At 46.5% G+C, this 24746-nt stretch overlaps 1 protein-coding gene across 1 annotated transcript; it reads right to left on the bottom strand.

The window, feature by feature from the left end:
* Positions 1-9835: 9835 nt before the first annotated feature.
* Positions 9836-24705, bottom strand: CHCHD4 (coiled-coil-helix-coiled-coil-helix domain containing 4). Its single transcript, XM_002920688.4, has 3 exons — positions 24471-24705; positions 17477-17575; positions 9836-10965 (listed from the first exon to the last, which is right to left on the bottom strand). Exons 1-3 carry the CDS (start codon positions 24490-24492, stop codon positions 10664-10666), a joined length of 423 nt encoding a protein of 140 aa, XP_002920734.1. The 5' UTR covers positions 24493-24705; the 3' UTR covers positions 9836-10663.
* Between the last annotated feature and the right edge of the window lie 41 nt (positions 24706-24746).

Genomic DNA, 24746 nt, shown 5'->3' with positions numbered 1-24746 from the left:
ATCAGTTATGTTTGTACTCATTACCCTGCTTCAAAAATATCAATTCATGGCCAATTTAATTTCATTTATAGCCACCACTCTCCCATCTTACGCTGAAACAAATATCATTAATAAATTATCAGTAAAAAGTCAATGTTTCTATTAAATATAGGAATTTTCCCTTTTAAACATTATCACAGTATCATTGTCACACCCAAAAATTTAACGTTAATTAGATATATCATCAAATATCAAATGGTCGTATTTTCTGTATTGTGTTATATATTTCCAGTTTGTTTGAATCTGGTCCAAGTAAAGTACCTAAATTGTGATTGATTGATATGCCTTTTAAAATGGTGTCCATACATCCCAAGAAAGTAGTCTGAGACAGTTTTGGTTTTTATCATTTAGTTTGTTTCCTAGCACTATCCAAAGTGACAAAAGAGTTATTTTTGTATTATTATGAATTCAGAGGCTTAAACATATTTAATGTGTTTCAAAATATTACATTTATTATCCTTACTGATGATCAGACTATCCTGTCTTTGGTATATAGAAGTCTATTCTTTTGGCTTCTGGATCCTTTGATCCTCATAGTATTTGACCGCATAGCATCCACATTTCTTTGTATAAGGAGTTCCAAGTTCATCTGCCTTTTCTGCTCCAGACTTGAAGTCAGCCATTTCACCAAGAGGTTCTGGGCCCATTTAGTAAAAATGCTTTGTACAGACCCCAATCTGGGTATTAGAGAAATCCATTGCTCTTGGGTTTGTAATTTTTTCTGGGCATTCTTTATAAAGAACTAAAAAACATTTTATTAAAAAATCCATATGAGTTTACACTGGTAATTCAAATTCAAATTAGAACTAAGGGTTTTCAGGGGCGCCTGGGTGGCTCAGTTATTCTGGGATCAAGCCCCGCATTGGGCTCCCTGCTCCGCTGGGAGCCTGCTTCTTCCTCTCCCACTCCCCCTGCTTGTGTTCCCTCTCTCGCTGGCTGTGTCTCTCTCTGTCAAATAAATAAATAAAATCTTAAAAAAAAAAGAACTAAGGGTTTTCAGTATGTTTTATCAATTTTATGTATTTGTTTCTTTCTGATATTATACCATCCTTTCTGCTTTTGTTTCTATTTCAAATTTTGTATAATAAAATGTTTAAAAGTTGGAAAAAGATCATAAATGGTAAACAACAAGTTGCAAACCAGGTGAAGGTATCTGTAGGACATATAATTGACCAAGAATTAATACTTCTCTAAATTATAAAATTCCTAATTCTCAAAGGCATGAACATCATTTCTCATTTGCATTATCTCACATGACAATCTTATCCATTTACAGTAGGACCTTGGACTAATTACTTCATGAAGTCAGAAAGGCAAGGAAGAGATTTTCTACCTTTCTGGTTCCACTATGAGATTTCTAGAGGGGCCCTTACCTGTAGTCAGCCTATTCATGTGTGAGAAGCCCTGAGCCATGTCACCTTACTTTGGATTATTTCCCTGGGCTTCATGACTTGATCTTATATTTTGCAGAACCTGATAACTCATCTGTTTCCTTGCATTTCTTCCTTACATCCCTACTCATTCTAAATATGTGCCATTAACTTCAAATTAATTTGTAATTTATATACCAAAAAACTTCACATACTTAATGTATACAGTGTGATGGGTCTGAACATATGCACACACCTATGGAACCAGGATTAACTTGTGAGCAAAACACATGCAGTCACTGCCCTCATAAAGCTTACAGCCTAATAGGGGAGCCAGACATTAATAAAATATTCACACAAATAAATGTAAAAGATAAATGTGGTGAATGCCATGAAGTACAGATGTCATGCTTTTATTTATTTATTTATTTATTTATTTATTTATTTATCTTAGAGAGTAACAGAGAGCACAAGCAGGAGGAGAGGGAGAAGCAGGTTCCCCGCTGAGCAAGGAGCCTGACACGGGGCTTGCTCCTAGGACCGTGGGATCATGACCTGAGCCCAAGGCAGACACTTAACTGACTGGGCCACGCAGGCGCCCCCAGATGTAATATTTAAAGGACAGAATATGTCAAAGGTATTATAGGAATTTTGAGCGATGCCCTATGAGGATTAGAGATATGTGCATACCCCAGAAAGCATGCAGCTCATGTAGACACAGGATCTAGAAGTAGCTGATTTGCAGAGAGAACCATAGCCATTTTTTAGGAATTAAAAGTACGTCAGAGAGTACAGTAGATCTCTGTAGGTGAAAAGTACCTCAATTACTCACTGCAAAACCAGCCTTCCCCCTTTCTCACTCCATGTAATTCCGCAGAGTTGACTCCACCAATGAATTCACGAGGAAGACCTCTAAAAAGGTCAAAGCCGGAAAGTTTATCTCATCTACACTGACTGATTCATAGATAACCACGGGAACCATCATGAGCCTATCAGGGAAATGAACTTTGTGTTAGGTTCCAAAAATGACATCATTCTTTCTACCAGATGTGCATAGGAGTTGACCCTGCTGCCTGTATCTGAAGCCAGATTCTAAAGCCAGTACAGAGGCACGAAGACCTCCAAACCCACCAAGCCCGAGGCTGCAAAAACAGGAAACAAAAATTCTTCAAGTGGATTACTACGTGTAATGATAAAAGGACCTACCTCTTGCCTCAGGTTTCCAGATCTGCGCCCTCTGGCTTTGAGGCAAGCAGCCCCATTTACTGAATACACAACACTGTGTGCAGCAGCACCCCAAACCCACGAGGTTTTGCATGTTCACAAATGGTTGTGCAGGGAGAAGATCTGTGGGCAGGGAAGTCAAATCCATACTCAGATTATGTCTACGCCAGCGAATCAGGTATCAGCCTCCTTCCCCACCCCCTGCCACGATAGAAGAGGTCCAACACAGTCAAGCCGTCACCGTGGAATATTTCCATCTCGGGGACTCAGCATCGACCTCTGCAGTTGGAAGCTTGGGCGCGCAGCAGAGGTGGTAGCCAGATAGCCTTGGTGAGCGGAATGCCCCGGCGTTCACTCCGCGCAGAGCCGTCTCTGCCGCCCCAGCCATTCTGTGCATGGTCACAGTGAATACGGAGGAAGCCGGGCAAGAAGCTAAGTGGTATCCATAGGATCATGATTATGGAGAATCCCCTCTGCCGTGGCTGCCTCTGGTGGGCATTTGTGTGCTGATGACCGTCTTCATATTCCACCTACCCTGTGGGATTGATGCTCATACCAGCCCCCACGTCCACTGCTGAGACCTGCCGGTCACCAATGTTCCAAGGCTGTTTTTTCCAAAGCCTTGATCAGCAAAGGCAAACTCTTAGCCACTGCTGACAAATCACCGTAGATCTATGACTCAGGCCATCTTTTCTTCCATGCAAGGTGTCCAACCAGACGTACCCCGAGTTCTGTCTTCTAGGAATGTTTCTTTATACCACTCAAATCTCAGAGACCATCCCTGTGTGAATTGTAGTATTACAACTGACCACTGCCAGCTGGTGCTGGCAAATCATGGAAATCTCTCTGTAAATCAGGCCCTGGCATTTTCCCTGTACTCTTGGCTGGTCATAGGGAACCCCCGTGAGACTGTAGGTATGAACTGAGGGAGGGAAGGTAAAGCAGAGAGAGAACCATGATTGTCTGTGTTCCCAGTCCATGAGCTTTACTTGTGTTTTTCAAAACGGCTTTGGCCCAAACTTGTGTATGCCCGAATCAACTTATATTTATTTTACATGCATTTTTGTGATTCAGTGGGTCACATTATACCCAATTCAGAAGAAGTTCAGTTCACACGTTGTCCCATGACCAGGTGTCTCGTCTCTTGCAGTGTTCATAGAAAGCGGGAACAGCTTTTAAAACAGAGAGTAGTGGACACAGAAAAGGAGAAAGGCACAATCTTACTCCTTATGGTCAGGATTGATTCCACTGTAGGTTTTCCCAGCAGAACCCTCCAGCCATCGGTCTGCCACAAGCACCTCTGATACAGTTAGTTTTGCTGGGGCTTTAGGACCAAGAACCAGAGCAACTCGTTCCTGTTGCAGAGACCTTTCTTGTTCTGAGTCCCATTCCAAAGTGGGAGCCTTATGGATTACCTCGTAAATGGATCAGCACTGCATGTCCCAAAGTAAAAAATGTTGCCTCCAAAATCCTGAGACACTCACCGTTATGTCTCTTTCTTTGTTGTGGATAGTACAATATGCAGCAACTTATCTTTCACTTTCCTGTGAATCTCCCCATGTGCTCCAGAATTTTGGACTCAGGAACTCCCAACTATTTGACAATGCTACTGAACTTTCTCTCCCACCATCTGGCACACTTAATTGTCTTATTAGGACAGTTATCTAGAGTGCTTCCTAATGCCCAACCAGCAGATCCCATCAGCATGGCATCATGAACCGGCATGATGATCCGGTGCATATGAAGACAAACAAGCCCCCCTCCCCCAGACTTTATTATAATACAGAGGAGGGGGATGGGTATAGCACTAGGGCGAGATAGTCAAGGTAATTTTGTCCTTGCCTCATAAATGCAGACTTTTCTTATTTTATTATCGGTGGGAATGGGAAATAAAGCACATGGCTGGATCCATCCCCCATGTACCCCACACCACAGCTGCGTCCGCTCCACTGGCCGTCACCTGTGCTCGAGCCCCACCTAGGTGCTTAGAATCACAGTTACAAATCATCCCCACGCGATTATATTTACAGTAACCTTTGGTCATTCTCCATCACCTGGGGTCAAGCCGTCGGGTAGTCCCTGATCGGCAGCATGGTGGCTCACAGGGCCACAGGGATCACTTACGTAGCTGCAAGGCTGGCTTGCGACACTTCCACAGAGTCAACCAGAAAGGATGCAACAAGCCCAAATGGGAGGTACATGTTGTCAGGGCCCCACGCACTTGGTTCCATAGGACGGCATGGAAACGGAGGGGCCACGTGTCAAATAGCACAGGTGCTGGTTTGCTCTGCCACCCGAGAGCCAACTCGAAAGTCCAGCCAAGTCATTTTCAGGTTCACATGGAAGCAGGAGAGCTGTTTCTGACTAGAGTTTTTCTTCTTGTTGAAAAAATGTCCTTTAGAATTTTTAAATTTTCAACAAGGCTCTATGTAAGTACTAAGATTTCATATATTTGCAAATATTCTTGTGCCTTCCCCCCCCCCAATAGTTTTAATTGTATGTAGATTCTATTGGGAGCTACCAATTACTATGACCGCTCTGCATTTTGGAGACATTTACTCACTTTATTTTATTACTCATCTATTTTGCTGATGAGAGATCCACTGTCATTTTTACTGTTACTGATTTTTTGAGAAGTTGTCTCTTTCCCTTGTAGATATTTAAGATTTTTTTTCTTTATTCTTGATTTATCAGTAGCTTCTCTACTTGTGTGCAACCTCTACCCAAGGACAAAAAAAAAAAAATCTGTGCTGCATTCTGGTAAGGAAGCTCCCCAAATCCTATAATTTGTGGGATTTTGCAAAGGTCCCATTATGTGGGCACAATGGATTAAACCACTGGCCACTGGTGATGAGACTAGTTTAAACTTGATCTCAACTTTTGAAGAATTTTTCCTTTCAATGACTTTTTTATATTTCTAAGTGTTCCATTTTTTCATATCTACTTGTATTTACTTCTGCTTGTTTTTTAAAGTTTTTGTTTAAATTCCTGTTAACGTACAGTGTGATATTAGTTTCAGGTATAAAATGTAGTGATTCAACAATTCTGTATATTACTTAGTGCTGGTCATAAGTGTCCTCTTAATCCCCTTCACCTGTTTCACCCATCCCGCTCCCCTCTGGTGACCATCAGTGTGTTCTCTATAGTTAGGAGTCTGTTTCTTGGTTTGCTTCTCTCTCTCTCTCTCTCTCTCTTTCTCTCTCTCGTTTATGGCAGCACTATCTACAATAGCCAAATTAAGGAAACAGCCCAGGTGTCCATTGACTGATGAATGGATAAAGATGTGGTACATATATTTACAATGGAATATTACGCTGCTTGTTTTTTGTTTTTTTTCTTTCCTGGGATAAAATATTTTTTTAAAAAGTTTTATTGACGTATAACTGATACACTGTGAACCTATTTAAAGTATGCAGCCGGATGAGTTTTGACATATGTTTGCACCCATGACACCATCACCACAATTAAAATAATAGATCATCACCTACAAAAGTTTCCTGAATTGCCTCTTCCCTCCTGGTCCAACCCTATCCCCAGGCAACCACCGATCTGTTTTCTTTCTTTTTTTAAAGATTTTATTTATTTATTTATTTGAAAGAGATGGAGATAGATGGGGGCGAGGAGAGGAGGAGGAGGAGGACAGGGAGAGGGACAACAGACTCTCCATGCTGAGTGTGGAGCCCAACATGGGGCTCAACCCCATGACTCTGAGATCATGATCTGAGCCAAAATCAACTGACTGAGCCACCCAGGTACCCCTGATCTGTTTTCTATCATTATGTTTGCACTTCGTAGAATTTTTATAGAAATGAAAGCACACAGAATGTACTTTTTATCTGGCCTCCTTAATTGATTCGTCCATGTTGTATCAACATTTCACTTTTTATTGCTGAGTATTCCATTGTATGAATATACCATAATTTGTTTAACCATTCAGCCGTTCATGGACTTTGTAGTAGTTTCCAGCTTTTTGTTATTACAAACAAAGCTACTGTGAACACTCATGCACAAGTTTTTGTGTGGACATATGCTTTTATTTCTCTTGGATAAATAGGTAGGTGTGAAATGCCTGGGTCATATGGTGGGTGTATATTTAAACTTTATAAAAACTGCCAAACTTTTCCCCCCAAAATGGTTGTTCCATTTTGTACTTCTAGCATTTGTTCTTGATTCCTTCCTCCCCGTATTTGGGATTTCAGTTTTTAAAAAATTGAGGTGAAATTCCCATTACATTCAATTGTCTTAAAGTGTACAACTTGGTGTTTAGTGCATTCACAATGTTGTGCGACCACCACCTCTCTCTCCAGTTTCAAAACTTTTTCATCACCCCCAAATATTTCATACCCATTAAGTAATCACTTCCAGTTCCTCCCTACTCCCTGGCAACCACTAATCTGCTTTCTGTTGCTTTGGATTTGGCTATTCTAGAAATTTCATATAAATGGGACTCACATCATATGTGACCTTTTGTGTCTGGCTTCTTTCACTTGGCATGTTGTTGAAGTTTATCCAACTTGTAGTATGTATCAGTACAGAATTCCTTCTTATGGCCGCATATACTCCATGTATGTATATGTCACAATTTGTTTATCCGTTTATCCACTGATGGGTATTTAGGTAGTTTCCACCTTTTGGTTACAGTAAAGAGTGCTGCTATGAACATTAATGAACAAGTGACTCAATACCCGTTTTCAATATGGGGGGAATATACCTAAGGAAATTGTGGGATAATATGCTCGTTCTGTGTTTAACTTTTTGAAGAAAACTCCAAGGTTCCTATGTTTCCATATGCTTACCAACACTTATTTTCCTGTTTGTTTGTTTTTTTTCAATAATAGCCATCCTAATGGGTGTGAGGTGGTTATCTCATTGTGGTTTTGATTTGCATTTCCCTAATGACCAATCATGTTGAGCACCTTTTCATGTTGGCCATTTGCATATCTTTAGAGAAATATCTGTAGGGCCATTATTTTAGAAAGCAGTAATTTGGCTATGAGCCTCCACTGGCTTGAGGTAGTGAGGAGCGCTTAAACATTCTTGCTTAGCAATGCTTTTTAACTTTCTACTATGGAAAATTTCAAACAGATATGAAATTAGAGTGATTCAATTAATAGTTATACCCCTTGTAGTATAAGCCCTGACAATGTTGGGTTTTCTTTCCTGCCTGGTTGAAGCTTTGATTGCCTCGGCATCCACTTCAAAGATGGCAATCTCGAATAAACACATTGCCAGCCACACTGTAAGCAGCCAGGCTGTACTCTTCCCTGCCCCAAACTCCTTAGTTTTAGGGATCCTAGTTGGTTCCTATTAACTGACCACTTAGGCCACTTGCTTTTTCTCTTCCAGCACTTTAAATTCCCACTGTTACGATTTAAATACACCAATAAAATGTGAGCCCATGAAACCCTAGGCCCCACCCTCAACCCCAATAAAATCATAAACTCAGGCCTGCTCATTCACTCTCTCCCTTTCTTTTCCTCCCCAACTTCCCCCCAACCTCACTGTGTGGCACATGTAATTTCAGGTCCTGTAAGTAATAAACTTTCTTCTTCAGTTTCTTGATGGTGACTGCTGCAGGGGATCTTGTAAATATATGATTATATAAGAACCATAAGGGCTGGTCCAGCCACAGTACTGATTGATAGGCTGCACACGGCACCAAACAGCCCTACTCTGTTTTCTTAATGCCTGATTTTGATGAACTATGTGCTCTTTTTCTCCCCTCTTTGGTTAATTAGAGGAAAAGCCTGTCTACTTACATCACACTAACAAGTGATTTCTACAAGTGCTATTCTGGGCCTATAGCAGCAGATCTTGAAAGTTATGTGTGAAATTATCTGATGCATGTGATTTTTCTTTGGATCTTACAGGTGAATGAGAAGGCTTTTATGTTTATATAAGGGCTACTTTCTTTTTTTTTTTTTTTTTTTTTTAAANTTTTTAAGATTTTATTTATTTATTCGACAGAGATAGAGACAGCCAGCGAGAGAGGGAACACAAGCAGGGGGAGTGGGAGAGGAAGAAGCAGGCTCACAGCAGAGGAGCCCGATGTGGGGCTCGATCCCATAATGCGGGGATCACGCCCTGAGCCGAAGGCAGATGCCCAACCACTGTGCCACCCAGGCGCCCCGATAAGGGCTACTTTCTAATAGTTTGGGCTACTAAAATGTTATTATTTTAATAACATTTACGGGTTACCAAAATGTTAAGTTAAAATCTGTACGGTCATAGAACTTGATGAGAACAAAAACGAGAGCAGAACAATGTTCTGCTAAGAAGCCTGGCTGATACGCTGCACCAGCCTACATTGCAAAATAACAAAACACAGACAGAAAACACTGTGTGTAGGTACCTGGTGCAAATCACTGTCATTCTGAGTCGCGGCTTCCATCTTGCTCTCACGGAAGCAGCCTCCATGTTATGAGCTGCCCTGAGCACAGGCCTATATTGACCCGGAACTGAGGGAGGACTCTGGCAAATAGGCCAAGAGGAACTGAGGCCCTCAGCCCAACCACCCACAAGGGACTTTTGGCGAAAACCACCTGAGTCATTTTGGAAGGCCTGTCAAGCTTTGAGATGATCACAACCCTGGCTGACACCTCGATCACAGCCTCATGAGACTCTGAGCCACGGACTGAGGTAAGCTGTGCCCAGACCTCTGACCGACGCAAGCTGTGAGATAATAAATGTTTGTTTCAAGCTGCTAAGTTTGAAGGTAATTTTTTACATGGCAATAGATAACTAATACACCGGGGACAAATGAGGTATTACTACATCCTGGCCTGAAATTTGTCCTGCAGTTGCCTTGGCTAGTTACTCAACCTGTGAGGGATTGCAGTTCCTTATCTTCAAGATGGGAAGAGCCTTCCCTGCTTCACAAATTAACTGTGGTGGTATCTGGATGAAGGATCTGCTCATTGACAAAAACAACTGGCTTGCTAGGAATTCAACAGAAAATTTTAACAGACTCAAACTGGTTTACCAGTACCTTCAAGGAGGAATTGCAGGGAAATTTTCATATTTCTATTTCCTTATATCAAAAGTATTTATAATTAGTAAAATATTTATAATTAGTAAAACTATATGTATATAATTTTATATATGTATAATATATAAATTATATATATTAAATTATCTATCATATATTAATTAAAATAAATATATATATTTATAATTAGTAAAAACAAAGGACATATTCAACATCAGGTAAAAATCAAGTTTTCCTTTAATCGATTATTTAATTCACACTGTTTCTTCTCTTGGCCGCTACTTTGGTAATAATTAGGTCCCCACCTCTCAAGAACACTGCATCTGAACAGGCTGACACAGAGCCAGTGTGAACACAGGCCCCAAACCAGGGCTTTTGGAATAATAAGAACAGCAAAACCAGCCTTTCTCTTCACTCAGAAAGGGATTTTGAATCAGAGGGTCTAAAGCTCCAATTTCCAAACACAGAAAACCTGGAGCTCAATGTAAAAATGGAAACCAAAATGCATCAGAAATGAAATATAGTACCTCCTCCTCATATACTCAAGGTCAAGGTGGTTCTTGAGAAATAAGTATCTGATCGGCTGGCCTCTTGCGTTAGGAATGGCCCCACTCCAGCATTTTTAAAGGAAGCTGTTTTTGTTTCTATTTCATTTCCCAAAGGGGTATAAAAATCTACTAAAAGGGATATAATCAATCAGAATAAATCAGCTCACTCTCAAGACACTCCCAGATAATGATTTTTGGTTGCTGAGCACAGTCAGCACATTATTTCAAAGTGGCAAAATTCAGGGTAATCTGAGAAGAGAATTCAAAAGTGACAGCTACATTTGCTGATAGGTTTATGTGAGACACACATTTTTCCAGTGTATATGTCAAAGGACCAAGATCCCTGATCATCAAAATAAGTTATTTTGTACATTATAGTGCACAGAACACCAGAGGGAAAGACACTTTCTCGGAGAATGACCAAAAGGCATTTTGCAAAAGGTTCATATCACTCTGAAGCAGAAGGACTGGAGCCCAGTGCCTTGTGGCCTTCATTAGCTTGACCCCTCCTCTTCTTTGGTTGCAGCGGCCTCAGTGGTAGCTGTCTCTTCTAAACGTTCTGCTGGCTTCTTCTCTTCCTCCTCCTCCTCGTCCTCTTGGGGATAGAGGTCGGGATATTTCTGCATGCATTCCTGCATGGCCCGGAACTGGTCTACACAGTCTGACCCCTTGACATCCTCTGTGCTATAGTGGAAGCAGGAAAAGGCTGACTTGAACTGTTCCCCACAGGGGCCACTGGCCATTCCCCCAAGGCATGGGCAGTTCCAGTTAATGTCTCCATTTGGCAGGATCAATCCTAGAACAGGAAAATGGGCAAGCAAAATGTGAGACAGGCTCTTGAAGGTTTCTGAAAAAGCAAAACCAAGTCCAGTCCTCCAAAGATACTTGGGAGGTACAGAACAGTAGGCTCTGCTGCCTGGTAGGCCCTTGACTGTGGACCTGCCTCTCGATTTGGATTGGGTTCAAATGCCTGTGCAAATAAATGCAGCACCCCTTGCCTTGGCTGGAAAGCAGCCACCAATGGCAACTTTCTCCATGCACGACCCTGATCTGTAGTCTCAGCCGCCTTCCAGTGCGACGGCCGTGGCTGTGCTCCAAGAGCTAAATGCAGGAAACCATTTAATCCAACGAAGGAACCATCATTGGGTTGGTTAAAGAGCTGAGGTATTGATCTCCTTTCTCTCTCTGCTCTGCTTCTGTTCAAATGATTAGGACCAGACCACCCCCTGCCTCCAAAAAAGGCACCTTGCCCCCTCAAGCCCCTTTGGCTCTGCAACTGCTCTCAGAAGCTCAGCTCAGTGTGAGGACTGGTAAAGAGGGGGCTGAGCCTTCTGCACTGGCGGGAAGATATCCAAGACACGATGTATAAGGAAAAAGCCAGTGGCGTACAAGATGGTGCGGTTCTAGACTTGTAACAGTGAAAAACCTAGAAGGATGTTGACCACACTAACCCAACTGCTAAACAGCACCTGTGTTTCAGGGAGGGGTGCAGCTACAGACCGACAGTTCAGCTGTGATATCCTATAGGCCCCCTTACTTTTGAATTTTACACTTTTGAACCTTATTCACATCTAAATAGTATTTCCTGGTTTTCTAAAATGCTTTCAAGATGATGGCTTCATTTCCAGCTTTGTAATAGACAGGGAAGTAGGATTCACACAGAAGTTTCTTACATGAGTCTTCTACAAGACCGAGAGCACTCTGTAAGACTCTAGAATGCCCAGTGAAAGCACACAGTTTTTCACTCTAACCAAGTACCCAGGCGTGGCACTCTCAGTTAGCGTCCAAAGTCCTAGGCCTAGGCTGAACCCCACCTCTTCACTCTTGCTCAGGAAACTGCAATGATCAACAGATCTGCCGCTGCAGTTCCTTACTTGTAAAATGGGCTAACAGCGCAGACGTCAGTGGATACCGCACCCCCAGCGGGCAGCTCACCACTAGACCATCAACAGCTGCAGGGCGCGTTCTCGAGCACCAAACTACCTGTGGGCAAACACACAGTCTTTGGCAAGCTTCTTCAGTACGTACGACAAATCCCAGTTTGCACAGATTTCTGTGATTCAGTGGGGTCTAAGTCAGGGCTACAGCCAGGGTCCAAAGGATTCCTGGAGCCCAAGCTGTCTCCCCACCTCTCCCTCCGCAGGCCAGCATGGTGCTGGAAACCTACAGGTACACCTCAGATATACTGCGGGTTGGGCTCCAGACACCACAGTAACGCCAGTATCACGTAAAGCATGTCAAATTACTTTCCTGGTTTCCCGGTTCCTAGGAAGCTATGTTTGCACCACAGTGCATTCAGTACACGATAGCATTACGTGTAAAAAACAACGTACATACATTCATTGAAAATACTTTATTGCTGAAGAACGCTAACGTGAGTTGTAAATTTTTGCTGGTGGAGGTTCTTGCCTCGATGTGGATGGCTGCTGACTGATCAGGGTTGTGGCTGCGGCAATTGCTTAAAATAAGACAACAATGAAATTTGCTGCATTGATGGACTCTTCCTTTCACGAATAATCTCTCTTCAGCATGTAATACTGTTTGATAGTATTTTACCCCGAGCAGAACTTCTTTCAAATTGAAATCAATCCTCTCAAACCTTGCTGCTGCTTTATGTCATATTCTAAGTCTTTTGTTGTCGTTTCAGCAATCTTCACAGCATCTCCACCAGGTGTAGATTCCATCTCAAGGAACCACTTTCTTTGCTCATCAATCAGAAGCAACTTCTCACCCAATAAAGTTTCTTCTTTTTAAACTGAAGTATAATGAACATACAGCTATATTAGTTTCAGGTGTACAACATATAATTCTACACCGTTCTCAGGGCTCATCAAGGTAAGTGTCCTTTTTTTTTTAATTTTATTTATTTATTTGAGAGACAGCACAAGCCAGGGAAAGGGAGAAGCAGGCTCCCCCCTGAGCAGGGAGCCCGACATGGGGCTCGAGCCCAGGACCCTGGGATCATGACCTGAGCTGAAAGCAGACGCTTAACCAACTGAGTCACCCAGGCGCCCCACGATAAGTGTATTCTTTTTTTTTTTTTTTTTAAGATTTTATTTATTTATTTGACACAGATAGAGACAGCCAGTGAGAGAGGGAACACAAGCAGGGGGAGTGGGAAAGGAAGAAGCAGGCTCATAGCAGAGGAGCCTGATGGGGGGCTCGATCCCGCAACGCTGGGATCACGCCCTGAGCCGAAGGCAGACGCTTAACCACTGTGCCACCCAGGCGCCCCGATAAGTGTATTCTTAATCCCCTTCAGGTGTTTCACTCCTCCCCCGGCAACCATCAGTTAAAGCTTGATCAGGAGATCAGAGGAGTTCGGTCACGTCTTCAGGCTCCACTTTGAATCCTAGTTCTCTTGCTGTTTCCACCACATCTGCAGTTACTTCTGCCCCTGAAGTCTTGAACCCTCAAGGTCATCCACAAGGCTTGGAATCTGCTTCTTCCAAATTCCTGTTCATGGTGATATTTTGACCTCTTCCCATGAATCACACATGCTCTTAATGGCATCTAGGATGGTGAATGCTTTCCGGAAGGTTTTCACTTGACTTTGCCCAGATCCACCAGAGGAATCGCTATCTGTGACAGCTATAGCCTTAGGAAATGTATTTCTTAAACGAAGGCTTGAAATCAAAGTGACTCCTTGATCCATGGAATGCAGAATGGATGCTGTGTTGGCAGGCATGAAAACAAGATTAATCTCATCGTGTATCTCCATCAGAGCCCTTGGGTGACCAGGTGCATTGTCAATGAGCAGTCCTATTTTAAAAGAATCTTGTTTTCTGAGCAGCAGGTCTCAACAGTAGACTTAAAATATTCAGTAAACCACACTGTAAGCAGCTGTGCTGTCCCCCAGGCTCTGCTGTTCCAGGCACAGAGCACAGGCGCAGGAGATCCAGCACATTCTTCAGGGCCCTGGCATTTTCATCTAGTAAATGATGGCTTCCACTCTAAGTCACCAGCTGCATTAGGTCTTAACGAGAGAGTCAGTCTGTCCTTTGAAACGTTGAAGCCAGGCACTGACTTCTCTCTAGCTCTGAAAGTCCTGGATGGCATCTTCTTTCCCTAGAAGGCTGTTACATCTGCACTGAAAATCCCTTGTTTTGTGCTGCCACCTTCACGAATGATCTCAGCGAGATCTCCTGGGTGACCCGCTGCAGCTCCTGTATCAGCACTCGCTGCCTCACTTTGTGCTTTTATGTCACGGAGGCGACTTCTTTCCCTCACCCTCACGAACCACCTGTGCCAGCGTCACCCTTCTCTTCTGCAGCTTGCTCACCTCTCTCTACCTTCCCAGAAGTGAAGAGAGTCAGGACCTTGCTCTCCGTTAGGCTCTGGCTAAGGGAGTGTTGTAGCTGGTTTGATCTTCTCTCCAGACCACTACAGCCTTCTCCAGATCAGCATTCGGGTTGTTACACTTTCTCACCATGTGTGTTCGCTGCAGTAGCACTTTTCGTTTCCTTCAAGAACTTTTTCCCTTGCATTCACAACTTGGCTAACTGTTAGGTGCAACAGGCCTAGCTTTCAGCCCATCTTGGCCCCTGAAAGGCCTTCCTCACTAAGCTCAATGGCTTCTAACTTTTGATGTGACATGAGAGGCGGCACAACCTCCCCTTTCACTTGAACACTTAGAGGCCACTGTCGGGCTGTCAACTGGCCTAATCTCAGTATTGTCGTGTCAGGGAATGGGGAGACCTGAGGTAAGGGAGAGAGACAAGTACGAGCCAGTCTGTGGAGCAATAAGAACACACCCAACATTTATTTTTTTTTTCTTTTAAGATTTTTTTTATTTATTTGACAGAGATAGACAGACAGTGAGAGAGGGAACACAGCAGGGACTGGAGTGGGAGAGGAAGAAGCAGGCTCCCATCGGAGGAGCCCGATGTGGGACTCGATCTCGGAACGCCGGGATCACGCCCTGAGCCGAAAGCAGACACCTAACGACTGCGCTACCCAGGCGCCCCCACACCCAACATTTATTGATTGAATTCCCCATCTCACACGGCTAATGGCACCCAAAACAGTTGCAATAGTAACACCAAAGATCACCAGTCACAGATCACCGTAACAAATACAATAATAAAAAAGGAGGAAATACTGCAAGAATTACCAAAATGTGACACAGAGACATTTAGAGAACAAATGCTACTGAAAAAACAGCACCAGCAGACTTGCTTCAAGCAGGGTTGCCACAAACCTTCAATTTGTAAAAAGCGCAGTATCTGCAAAGCGCGATAAAACGAGGCCTGTATACAAATGCTGCCCTCGGAAGGCTCGAGACCAGGCAACCTGCACAGCCCATTTCCAAATGAAATCTTCATACGAACATTTTAAAGGAACAGCCCAGGTTTACGGAGTCTGTGCTCCCTCGTCGGGGAAGGCAGGCTACAATGAGACTGCTCCCCCCTGAGGCGCTTACACATACAGACATCGACAAGCGAAAACTAAGCCCAGATGCAGGAGGTCTGGAACATACAACCAAACGCCTGCGGTCCTAGTCCCTGTCACTAACTTCCTCGGCCAGTCCCCGCCACTAAATTCCTTGGCCAGTCCCCATCTCCTCCTGGGCTCTCAGTTTTCCCCCGGACCAGGTGATTTTTAAAAAGGCCCTCCTCCAGTCTTTTTGAGAAAATTCCTTCTGCTACCCTTCTCGTGGCACTCTTAGCCGCTCCAAGTGCCACCTCAGCCACAGAGCTGGAGGCCTGGATGCAGGCGGCCGGCGTAAATCGGTGGCCTACCTAGTCTGCTGAGTGATTCTGCCACTGAGAGCTCAGAACCCAGGTCCCAGGGCTCTCTGTTGTATATGCTTCTCGGAAGAATCATTCACTAGAAGGGGCTGCAAAGGCAAATATGTGTACAGTCCAAGCAGATCTATTATAAGTGACAGAGCAGATAGGACAGAAAACAAGAGGGACGAGAAGGCCTGGCAGGAACTGGAGGGGAATGTGCAGGCTCAGCACAGACACAGTCAATTTTTAAAACGCCACGAGGCGAACAGAACATGGCCTGATGTGTTCTGTAGGCCCCATAAAATGTGCTTAACTAATACGGACCTCAAGAGAGGCAGAGCACTGGAATTGACAGGCGACTTTTTTCTTTGCCAGAGTGCTGATTCAAGATTGCTCCCATAGCTGCCTTCTCGTAGAACACCTGTGCCTCCCACCATTCCCAACGGGGTGCTTGACACGCAGGCTCGGCTCGACTTTACTCTCCCCCCCAGGAGCAGTAAGATGTCCTCCCTGAGAACATGCGCTTCAGTTAGCATCTGAAAATTTCTCATCGGGAGCCTACACTCCACAGGGGGCTGCTGCTGCAAGCTCTTTCAACCACATTTACCACCAGTCAGCACTGGAAGGGTTGCTAATTATCATCACAGATGTCAGAAACGGCTTTAGATTGGTCAACTGAGTACTGTTTACGATATGGACTGTTTATAAAATCTGCACACACTGGGGCGCCTGGGTGGCACAGCGGTTGAGCATCTGCCTTCGGCTCAGGGCGTGATCCCGGCGTTATGGGATCGAGCCCCACATCAGGCTCCTCTGCTATGAGCCTGCTTCTTCCTATCCCGCTCCCCCTGCTTGTGTTCCCTCTCTCGCTGGCTGTCTCTATCTCTGTCGAATAAAAAAAAAAAAAAAAAAAAAAAAAATCTGCACACACTGGTCAGCCTTACACATCCGGGGAAGTTCCAGTGAGCCCAGCAGCCTAAAGCCTTTGGAATGGCATCCTAGGCCCCAAAGACCACTGACCATTGATAAGTTGTGTGCAATAGTTCTGACTAGGTGAGCTGGATCCTGCTGCTGGAAACTGTCCCTCAGTCTCGAGTGAGCTTTTTGTGCGGGGTCCTTGCTGGAACACTGACGAAGAGAGAGCAGACCTCACCACCTCACAGAACAAGGTGTAGGACTCTCCTGTGCCTGCTTGCTAATGGTCTGCAGATGTGGCAGAATTCCGTCTGGCAGCCTGACTGACCAGGAGGATCCCTGTCCCCTTAACCTGCCTGCCATGCTGGAATCCATGACCACCCCCCAACCTCGGCCTAAAACTTCATCATCGGGAAGCATCCAACCAGCTTCAGTCCGTGTAAAACCTCAGGAGAAAAAGAGGCAGAAGACTTCAGCTCAGGAGAAACTTAGGTTCTGGCCTAAAAGCCAGGGGGGTGCAACAGCAGGAGGGCTGGAAAGCACTCAGCCAGCCCCTCACACCTCTGAGGTAGCTAAGCTCATTGTCCTTGGAGACAGTGCATGGCGTGGACATTCTCCCCAGGAGGGTCTGTGGATCCCTGGGAGACCCACGGCACTTACCGTGCTCCTCGTACGGATCGTTGGGGTCATCAGCCACGAGCTCTGCATTGCTTGGAGTTTCATGGTCCTCTTTGGTCACAAATATGATTCGATCCTTCCCTAGTTTGGAGAATAGAGGAAGAAACATTTCACTCAAGAGCAGCCAAACAGCCCCAAACCCAAAGCAGCCACACAAACCAAGTTTTAAGACTGTTCTATGCAAAACCCCAAAGCGAGGTGGCCATCAAAATGCCCTTCCTGGGCTGCATCACGGAGTCTGTGTGACGGTCGAGCAGCCACTTCTACTGAGTGCTTGCAACTGGAACAAAAACTCCACCAAGGTCAAGGGTAAGGAAGAAGATGCCTTACCCTTCAGGTAGGAGACAAGAGGTCTGATCCAATGAAATGCAGCTGTTTAGTCCCCAGATTTGCTGGTAACACAATGGTGCAACAACTTCTTTCTTCTTAATTCTTCTGCCCCCAAGAAAGGGGCAGTCCTGTCTCAGAACTCCCATGGCGCTCGGACTGTCCCCATTATGTCCCGTCAACCTATGAAGGCCTCATCAATCTGCCGCCGTCTCCCCTCCTCCCCAGGCCCGGCAAGGTGCTGCGAGCTGTCAGCCTTCAGACAACTCTAGTGGAATGACGGACACTTACTAGGGCCTCAGAGTGCCTGCCTCTGGGTACCCTGCCCCCCTCCACTAGAGCTAGACTGTATGTGGGCAGGGAAGGGGTGCAAGGGACAGGAAAAAGGCAGACAGGAAAAGACTTGCTTCTAGCCCTGTAAGGGTTTACCCATAGCATTCAGAATGCAGACAGGTCTGAGGAGACTGAGAACTTTGACAAGAGGAGACAGCAGTGATGTGGGCGCCCGGCCAGCAGCCCACCACAGCCCACTTGGCTGATGTAGCCACTGAAGCGTGTCTGAGAAGATGCCCTGTGCGAAAATATCCCAGTCATCTGCCTCTTAAAGGCTGGGGACATGGTTGGTCTGAGAGTGCCCACAATCAAGATTTCCTCTGGCCTCCTGGCCTCTAATCGTGGCCAGAAAGAAGGGGTCATGATGGTGGGGAACACTGTGGCAGTTCCCCACGGCCCCTGAGTCCTGGGGCGATTTCCCAAAGTGTGGAATGACTGGGGGGAGGACACAAAGTGCCAATGTTATCAACTTCTGTGCCAATCTGCAGTTTGTTATTTTTTAGAACAATCACCCAACCTAAACATCATAGGCTAAGCAGTAGGGTCAGGACGGAGGCTCTGCAAGGACCAGCAGCATCAGGAAGCCAGCTCTTGATGTGAATGTCGATCAGGCCAGAGCCCCCGGCCCTATGTGCCTGGCTGCCAGAGGGTCCTGAGCCTCCAGACTGGTGGGGGCCAAATGCACACTGTGTGGGAAGCTTCTCACGGGAGGCTGCGTAGCCACAGGAACGGGAATCAGGGTTGACAACCGGGATGGGTGAGACCTGCGGCTTTTTATAAAACAGAAAACCAAGCCCAGAATGGTTACTCAAAGTCCACCGGCTGGAAATGGCGAGGCAGGCACCTCTGCTATCCAACACCCTCCCGGCTCTCTCCCCTACACCTTCCCAGCACCTGTGGCCCGCAGCTAACCACACAGCGGGTGACTGTCTGATATTCCCGTTGTGGCTGCGAGTACTTTGTCTTTGGCACGCCCCACACTGCATGTCATCAGTTTCCCCTGCAGTCCCTGGAGGGCAGACTGAGGCCGGCCCCTCTCTGGGTCCTGTGTGTCAGCTAGCTCCTGCCATCCTGTCACCACCCTGAGAGGAGCCAGGAGGAGCCCCATTCTACAGTGGTGAGCCTAGGGCTCTGGGAAGTGATGTACCCGAGCTCATGCCGGGCTGGAATTTGAACCCAGCTCTGTGTGTCTCCAAAGGCCATGCTGTGGCGATCCTTTACCCAGACCCCCGCTGCCCCCACCCCCAAGACACACAAGAATAAAAACAGCAGCTAACACTGGGTACTTAGCATGACTCAGACGCTGTCCTGAGAGCTTTGTGTGCCTGGGGCGGGAATGTTTTGTACAATAAGCCCCAAGGAGCTGAGAACCAAGAGAATGTTTGCTGAGTGATTGAACAGGCGCTTTCTTCTAAGCTACTGGGTACCAACCTTGAGAAGGGCAAGGACAAACTCAACAACCCTACTGACTCCCCATTCTCACCCAGGAGATGTGGGACAATGGGACCTCATCTGGAAGGGGATGGGAAGTGCCTGGCATTTAAGAAGACTCCTCCAGGTCCCATCCAAATTGGCCCTAGGACAGGGCCTTCATCAGTGGCCTGGGGGCAAAGGCTGGGCCTGTGGAAGTGTGGCTCTCTGGGAGCTGCTGGCATTTTCTCTGATTATTTCAGTTGGTTTCCCTTTATATTTAGGGAAGTTCAGTCACAGGCTTGTTAACAGAAACCAAGGAAGAGGGTTTGGGCCCACACTGAGCTGGCGTATTTACGGAAGAGGCTTAAAGTACGGGGGCTAAAAGCAGAGCAACAGCTCCAGAGAAGACAGTTCAGGGGACAGAGGGAAGGCACCCTTCTCATGCGTCCACAGGGTGTCCCACATGGGGTAACAAACAGTAAGGACAGCCGACCCTTGGCACACTCAGGGACCAGGCCTCCAGCCCACCCATGGTCCTGCCGTCCTGTGACCACCTCCTTCGTGCTTGTCAAACTAGCTCTCCTTCCATGCGCTGCACTGCAGTCCTGTCCCTGACCATGACCCCAGGCTGGTTTCCTCAATTCCTCTATCCGGCCAAGGCCACACAGCTGGTAAGTTTAAGCGAAGAAGCTAGGGCCCGTCTGCCTGCTGTTGGCGCCAAAGCACCATGCAACCCCGCTGGGTCCTTGACTGAGGTCTGGTGCCCTCATCGGCACCCACGTTCTACCATTACATGAACAAAAACAGCTTCATCTGGACCATCCTTCGGATTCCAAGAGCCTTGAGAGCAAAGTCCTGGATCTTGCTTGCTCCTTGCCTCTTCCACCAGTCTTTTACTCAGTGGATGTTTACTTACACATTTTAAATCGAAGTGAAGTTTATCGGTACCTTTAGTTGATTACGGCAGCTTCACCTAAGTCTTAGAGGCTTCACGGACAGAAATGAAGCGTGGGGGGGAATAGTCCCGCTGAGCTGGCTCGCAAAGAAAGTAAGGATTCCGAGCCTCCCTGACTGGCACTTCTCCTACCCTGGATGGGTGTCTTGGTCCGTTTGGGCAGCTATAACAAAATACCACCACCAAGGTAGTTCATAAACAACAGAAAGTTATTGCTCACAGTGCTAGGCTTCAAGTGTAAGATCAAGGCCCCAGCACCGTCACCTTCTGGTGAGGGCCCCTTCCTGGGTCACAGCAACTGCCTTCTCGTTACGTCCTCACAGGGTGGAAGGGGCTAGAGATCCCTCCGGAGCCTCTTTTATAAGGGCTTTCATCCCATATGTGAAAGCTCCACCCTCATTCCCTAAGCACCTCCCAAAGGCCCCATCTACTAATACTATCACCCTTGCAGGTTCAGATTTCAACCTATGAAATTGGGGGGACACATTCATACCATAAAGCTGGGGAAGAAGATCCCCTGGGTGATCTGACTGTGGTTTCTAAGCAGGGATGTGTATCTTTGCATCCCGAATCCAGGTATCCAGATGGAGGTCCTTTTGTTGCATGGACAAGTAACAGTAGGGCTAGAAACTATCTGTAGAAAGAACAGAAGCACAGCTCTGAGGCTGAGATAGAAGCCCAGCTGCGGGAGGTCTGGTTCAGCGGCATCGATATTACAGAGTTTTAGGCCTGGGGTTCAAATCTGAGCAGAAGCACGTAACAGCTATGATCTCAGGCAACTTCTTGTGGCCTCAGGAAACAGATCCCCAGCAGCTCAGCCTCTCTTCTTCCTGCGGTCAGGCCAAGAATCACGAGACTTTGCTTAAACGAAAGAGGTGAAATAAGTTTTTGCTCTCACCTGAAATCCCACTTGAAAGACAGTAATTTTTTAAGTGTCATTAAATGACAAGGACAAAAGGTCCAAGAAAAGAAACAATGACAAGCTAGAGAGTTCAGTAAAGTTTGGGAAGTGGGCAAGCTGAGATCAGAGTGCTTTCTGACTTAACAGAAAGCTGAACTCAAAGTCACAACGAGGGGAAGTCAGCTAGAAGAAAATCCATCCTCACCCGAGGACCATGGTAAAGGTCAGGCATCAGGGCCCACTCTGAAATCAGGACTTAAGGGTGAAGCTGAGAACAGAAAGCCTGATTGAATAGGTGGATACCGAGACACCCCCAATTCAGTATTTTTACTCTCTGTACAGCCATCCTTGACCCTTTCTCTCGACCTCCATCATCAAATCTGGTTGGCTCTACCTTCAAATACAGCCAGAAAGATCTGCATCTCTCAGCACCAAGACCCCATCTTCCACCACTCGCTCCTTCCATTCCCACACCTCGTTGCCTTTACTGGACACACTGGGGACACACCTACCTCTAGGCCTGGGCCCAGGCTGTCCTCACTTCTGGAACACCCTCCAGATACCCCCACAGCCACCCTCTCCCTACCTTCATACGTCCTGCTCAGATGCTGCCTTCTCCGACCACTCCCTGTCTCCCTTGGCCCGCCTTTTCTCTGAAGAACTTTTCTTCGCCTAACATGAGATTATATATGTGCTTACCCCGTTTCCCCCACTGAAATATCAGCTCTTCTGGGGCAAGGATTTGTCTATTCCACTGACTGCAGTATCCCCAGAGCCTAGAACAGTGTCCAGAACATGGTGGGTAATCAATATTTGTTGAACAAATGAAAGGAGAAACCAAACTGAAGACCTCAGCAGAGAGCAGGAAGACAGAATGGTTCTTACCATTAAGTAGGTTACAACAAAACAAAACAAAACAACCTGGGATGGGTGGTCTCATTTCCCCCAGAAAGGGGAACAGGAACACGCAGGAGATCCTTACATGTCAAAATCTTCAGCTGATCCAACCCAGATGGAGCGCCCATCTCTTCCCCAACACCATAAAGCAGATGATGTCATCTGTGCTCACGAGCACCTGCTCACGGGCTGGTACACCACAGGTGCTCAATAAATGTTTGTTGAGGAACTGAAGAAGGCAGACAGCAACAGAAAAGAGGACACTAAAGAAAGGATCGATGTGGCACTGATAGAGAAAAGTGTGGATGGTCTAAGGCCAGGGAGAGAGGCTGAGTCCACGCTGTGGAACACCTCGGATGCCAAAACTTTTAACCTGAAAGCTGGGTGGTGAGGGGGCCCCTGAATAAATTTGTTCAGCAAGGGACTCACTCAGAACTCAGAATGACGGGAAGAGCTGGTGGACAGATGTACCAGGCAGAAGAACAACCGAGACGCCAGTGTAGCTTGGCAGCGAAGGTGCAGTTAGAAATCAGGCTGGAGCCAGATCACACAGGGGCTTGCAATTCTCATCCCCAAACTAAGAGAGAGATCTTTGACCCAGGAAAAGATAAAGATCCATGTTTTGGGTGGCAGACGGAAAACGCCTTTCCTTCCCAAAGAACCTGTGACTCCTAGATCCTCACGGGCAAGGCGAGGGCTTATTCATCTGGCACAGCCTCATTATATCTAAAAAGCTCGAATTATTTGCTAAACGAAGTAAATTAGAAACCCAGAGAAAGAAAATTAAAAACAAGAGACCTACTAACAAAGCGGTGAGGGCAGAGGACTTTTGTTCATGGCACAATTATTCATCAATAAAAAATAGTACTCACTCAGGAGAGACATCAGTGAGTATTACAACCTTATGACCCAGGAAAGGAGTGGTTCTAGAAGCAGAATGAGGTAATGGGAAAAAGGCTTGACATTTTAGATTGAGCTGCTCTCCTAATTGGATGTATGACCTTGGGTAGGTCATCCCCTTCTCTGGTCTTCAAATTCTCTGAATTAAACTGAGGAAACCAGACTGACTATTCACCAAAGAATTTCTGGGTGTGTTCCAACTCTCTTTGTAGCTTTACATTCTCATGTGTCCACCATAATTGCCAAGAGAAGATGCCTGTGAGTATCTGCTGAATGAATGAAGACCAACTTCTCATTTTACAAGATTGGAAACTGGGGCCTGGAAGGGTCAGGTGGCAGCTCAGAGACAAAAAGCCAGTTAGTGGCAGTGTGTGGGGAGGCCCTGGGACTCCAGCCAAGAGACTCCTGAGTTCTTCAGTAGAGGTAAGAACAGAAGGAAGCAAAGAGAAGATAGGCGGAGGAGATGGGCACTTTGTGGGAAAGGTGGGGGGCGGGGGTTCCCAGCAGAGAGCTCCCCGGAATCTAGCAGGCACCAGACTGAATGATGCAGTCTCTGTGATCAGACTGCTGAAGCACGAACCCCAGCTCCAGGACATCCTGGGTCAAGTGCCTGAGGCCAAGTCACCTGTGTCTTAGGGTCCACTCTTTAGTAAAAGGCAGATAATAGAGCCTCACTTATGATTATAAAAATCGCTGCGAGATCAATGAGAAAAGCATATAAAGACTATTGAACAGTGTCTGGCACGTAGTAGGGGCTCAATAAATGTCCACGTGGGTGGCACTTTCACCTCTCCAGCACAGCCCCTAAGCCGAGTGGCAACTTTTCAGGGCAGTTAAAAGGCGCGTACAAATGGAAACCCGTGGTGTAGGGTAAGAGCGATTAAAAACAATAAATTACCAATTACGAGCCAGAGGAAGCGTGCTCAGCACTTCCCGTGCCCCCTTGGCCTAGTTTATGAAATCTCCCACGTGCGGGTTGTTCTGAGGTACGGGTTCGAGTCTCACAGTGACCTTGGACCAGCCTCGTTCCTCCAGGTCTCGGTTTTCTCATCTGCAAAACGGAGGTGGCGACCCCACCGTCCGGCCCTCCCAAGGGTCCCGAATAGGGTACCCCGGGCCGTCCCTCGAGTCGCCCGCGCCTGCAGTGGGGTCGCGGGGCCCCGGGGCCTGCGTCTATGCGGGGGTGGCAAAACCGCATGTCCCCTGCAGGCCCTCGTAGGCCGGTCTCCATGGTAGCCCGCCCTCCCTACCTTCCTGCCGGCAGTAGGCCATGGCTGCAGCCCCGGCACTCGGACCTCGCGGCGATAGCGGTGGTGGCGGCACAGGCGGCAGCGGGCTCACGCTGTGACCTCTTCTCAGGCAGGGCGGGCGGCTCCGAGGCCCACGCGGACCCGCCCCGTCCAGGCCTGCCCGCCGCGCGCCTGCCTCTGCGCCCTCCCAACCCCAGCCTGGCCCCAGTCAGCCGGGAACTACATTTCCCAGGAAGCCGCGCGCTGCTCTGCGACTCCTCAAGGCAGGAGGAACTA

This window comes from Ailuropoda melanoleuca, chromosome 4, assembly GCF_002007445.2.
Source record: "Ailuropoda melanoleuca isolate Jingjing chromosome 4, ASM200744v2, whole genome shotgun sequence".
Lineage (NCBI taxonomy): Eukaryota > Metazoa > Chordata > Mammalia > Carnivora > Ursidae > Ailuropoda > Ailuropoda melanoleuca.
Note: the sequence above shows the minus strand (reverse complement) of the source record. Positions and strands in the feature narration are given on the sequence as shown.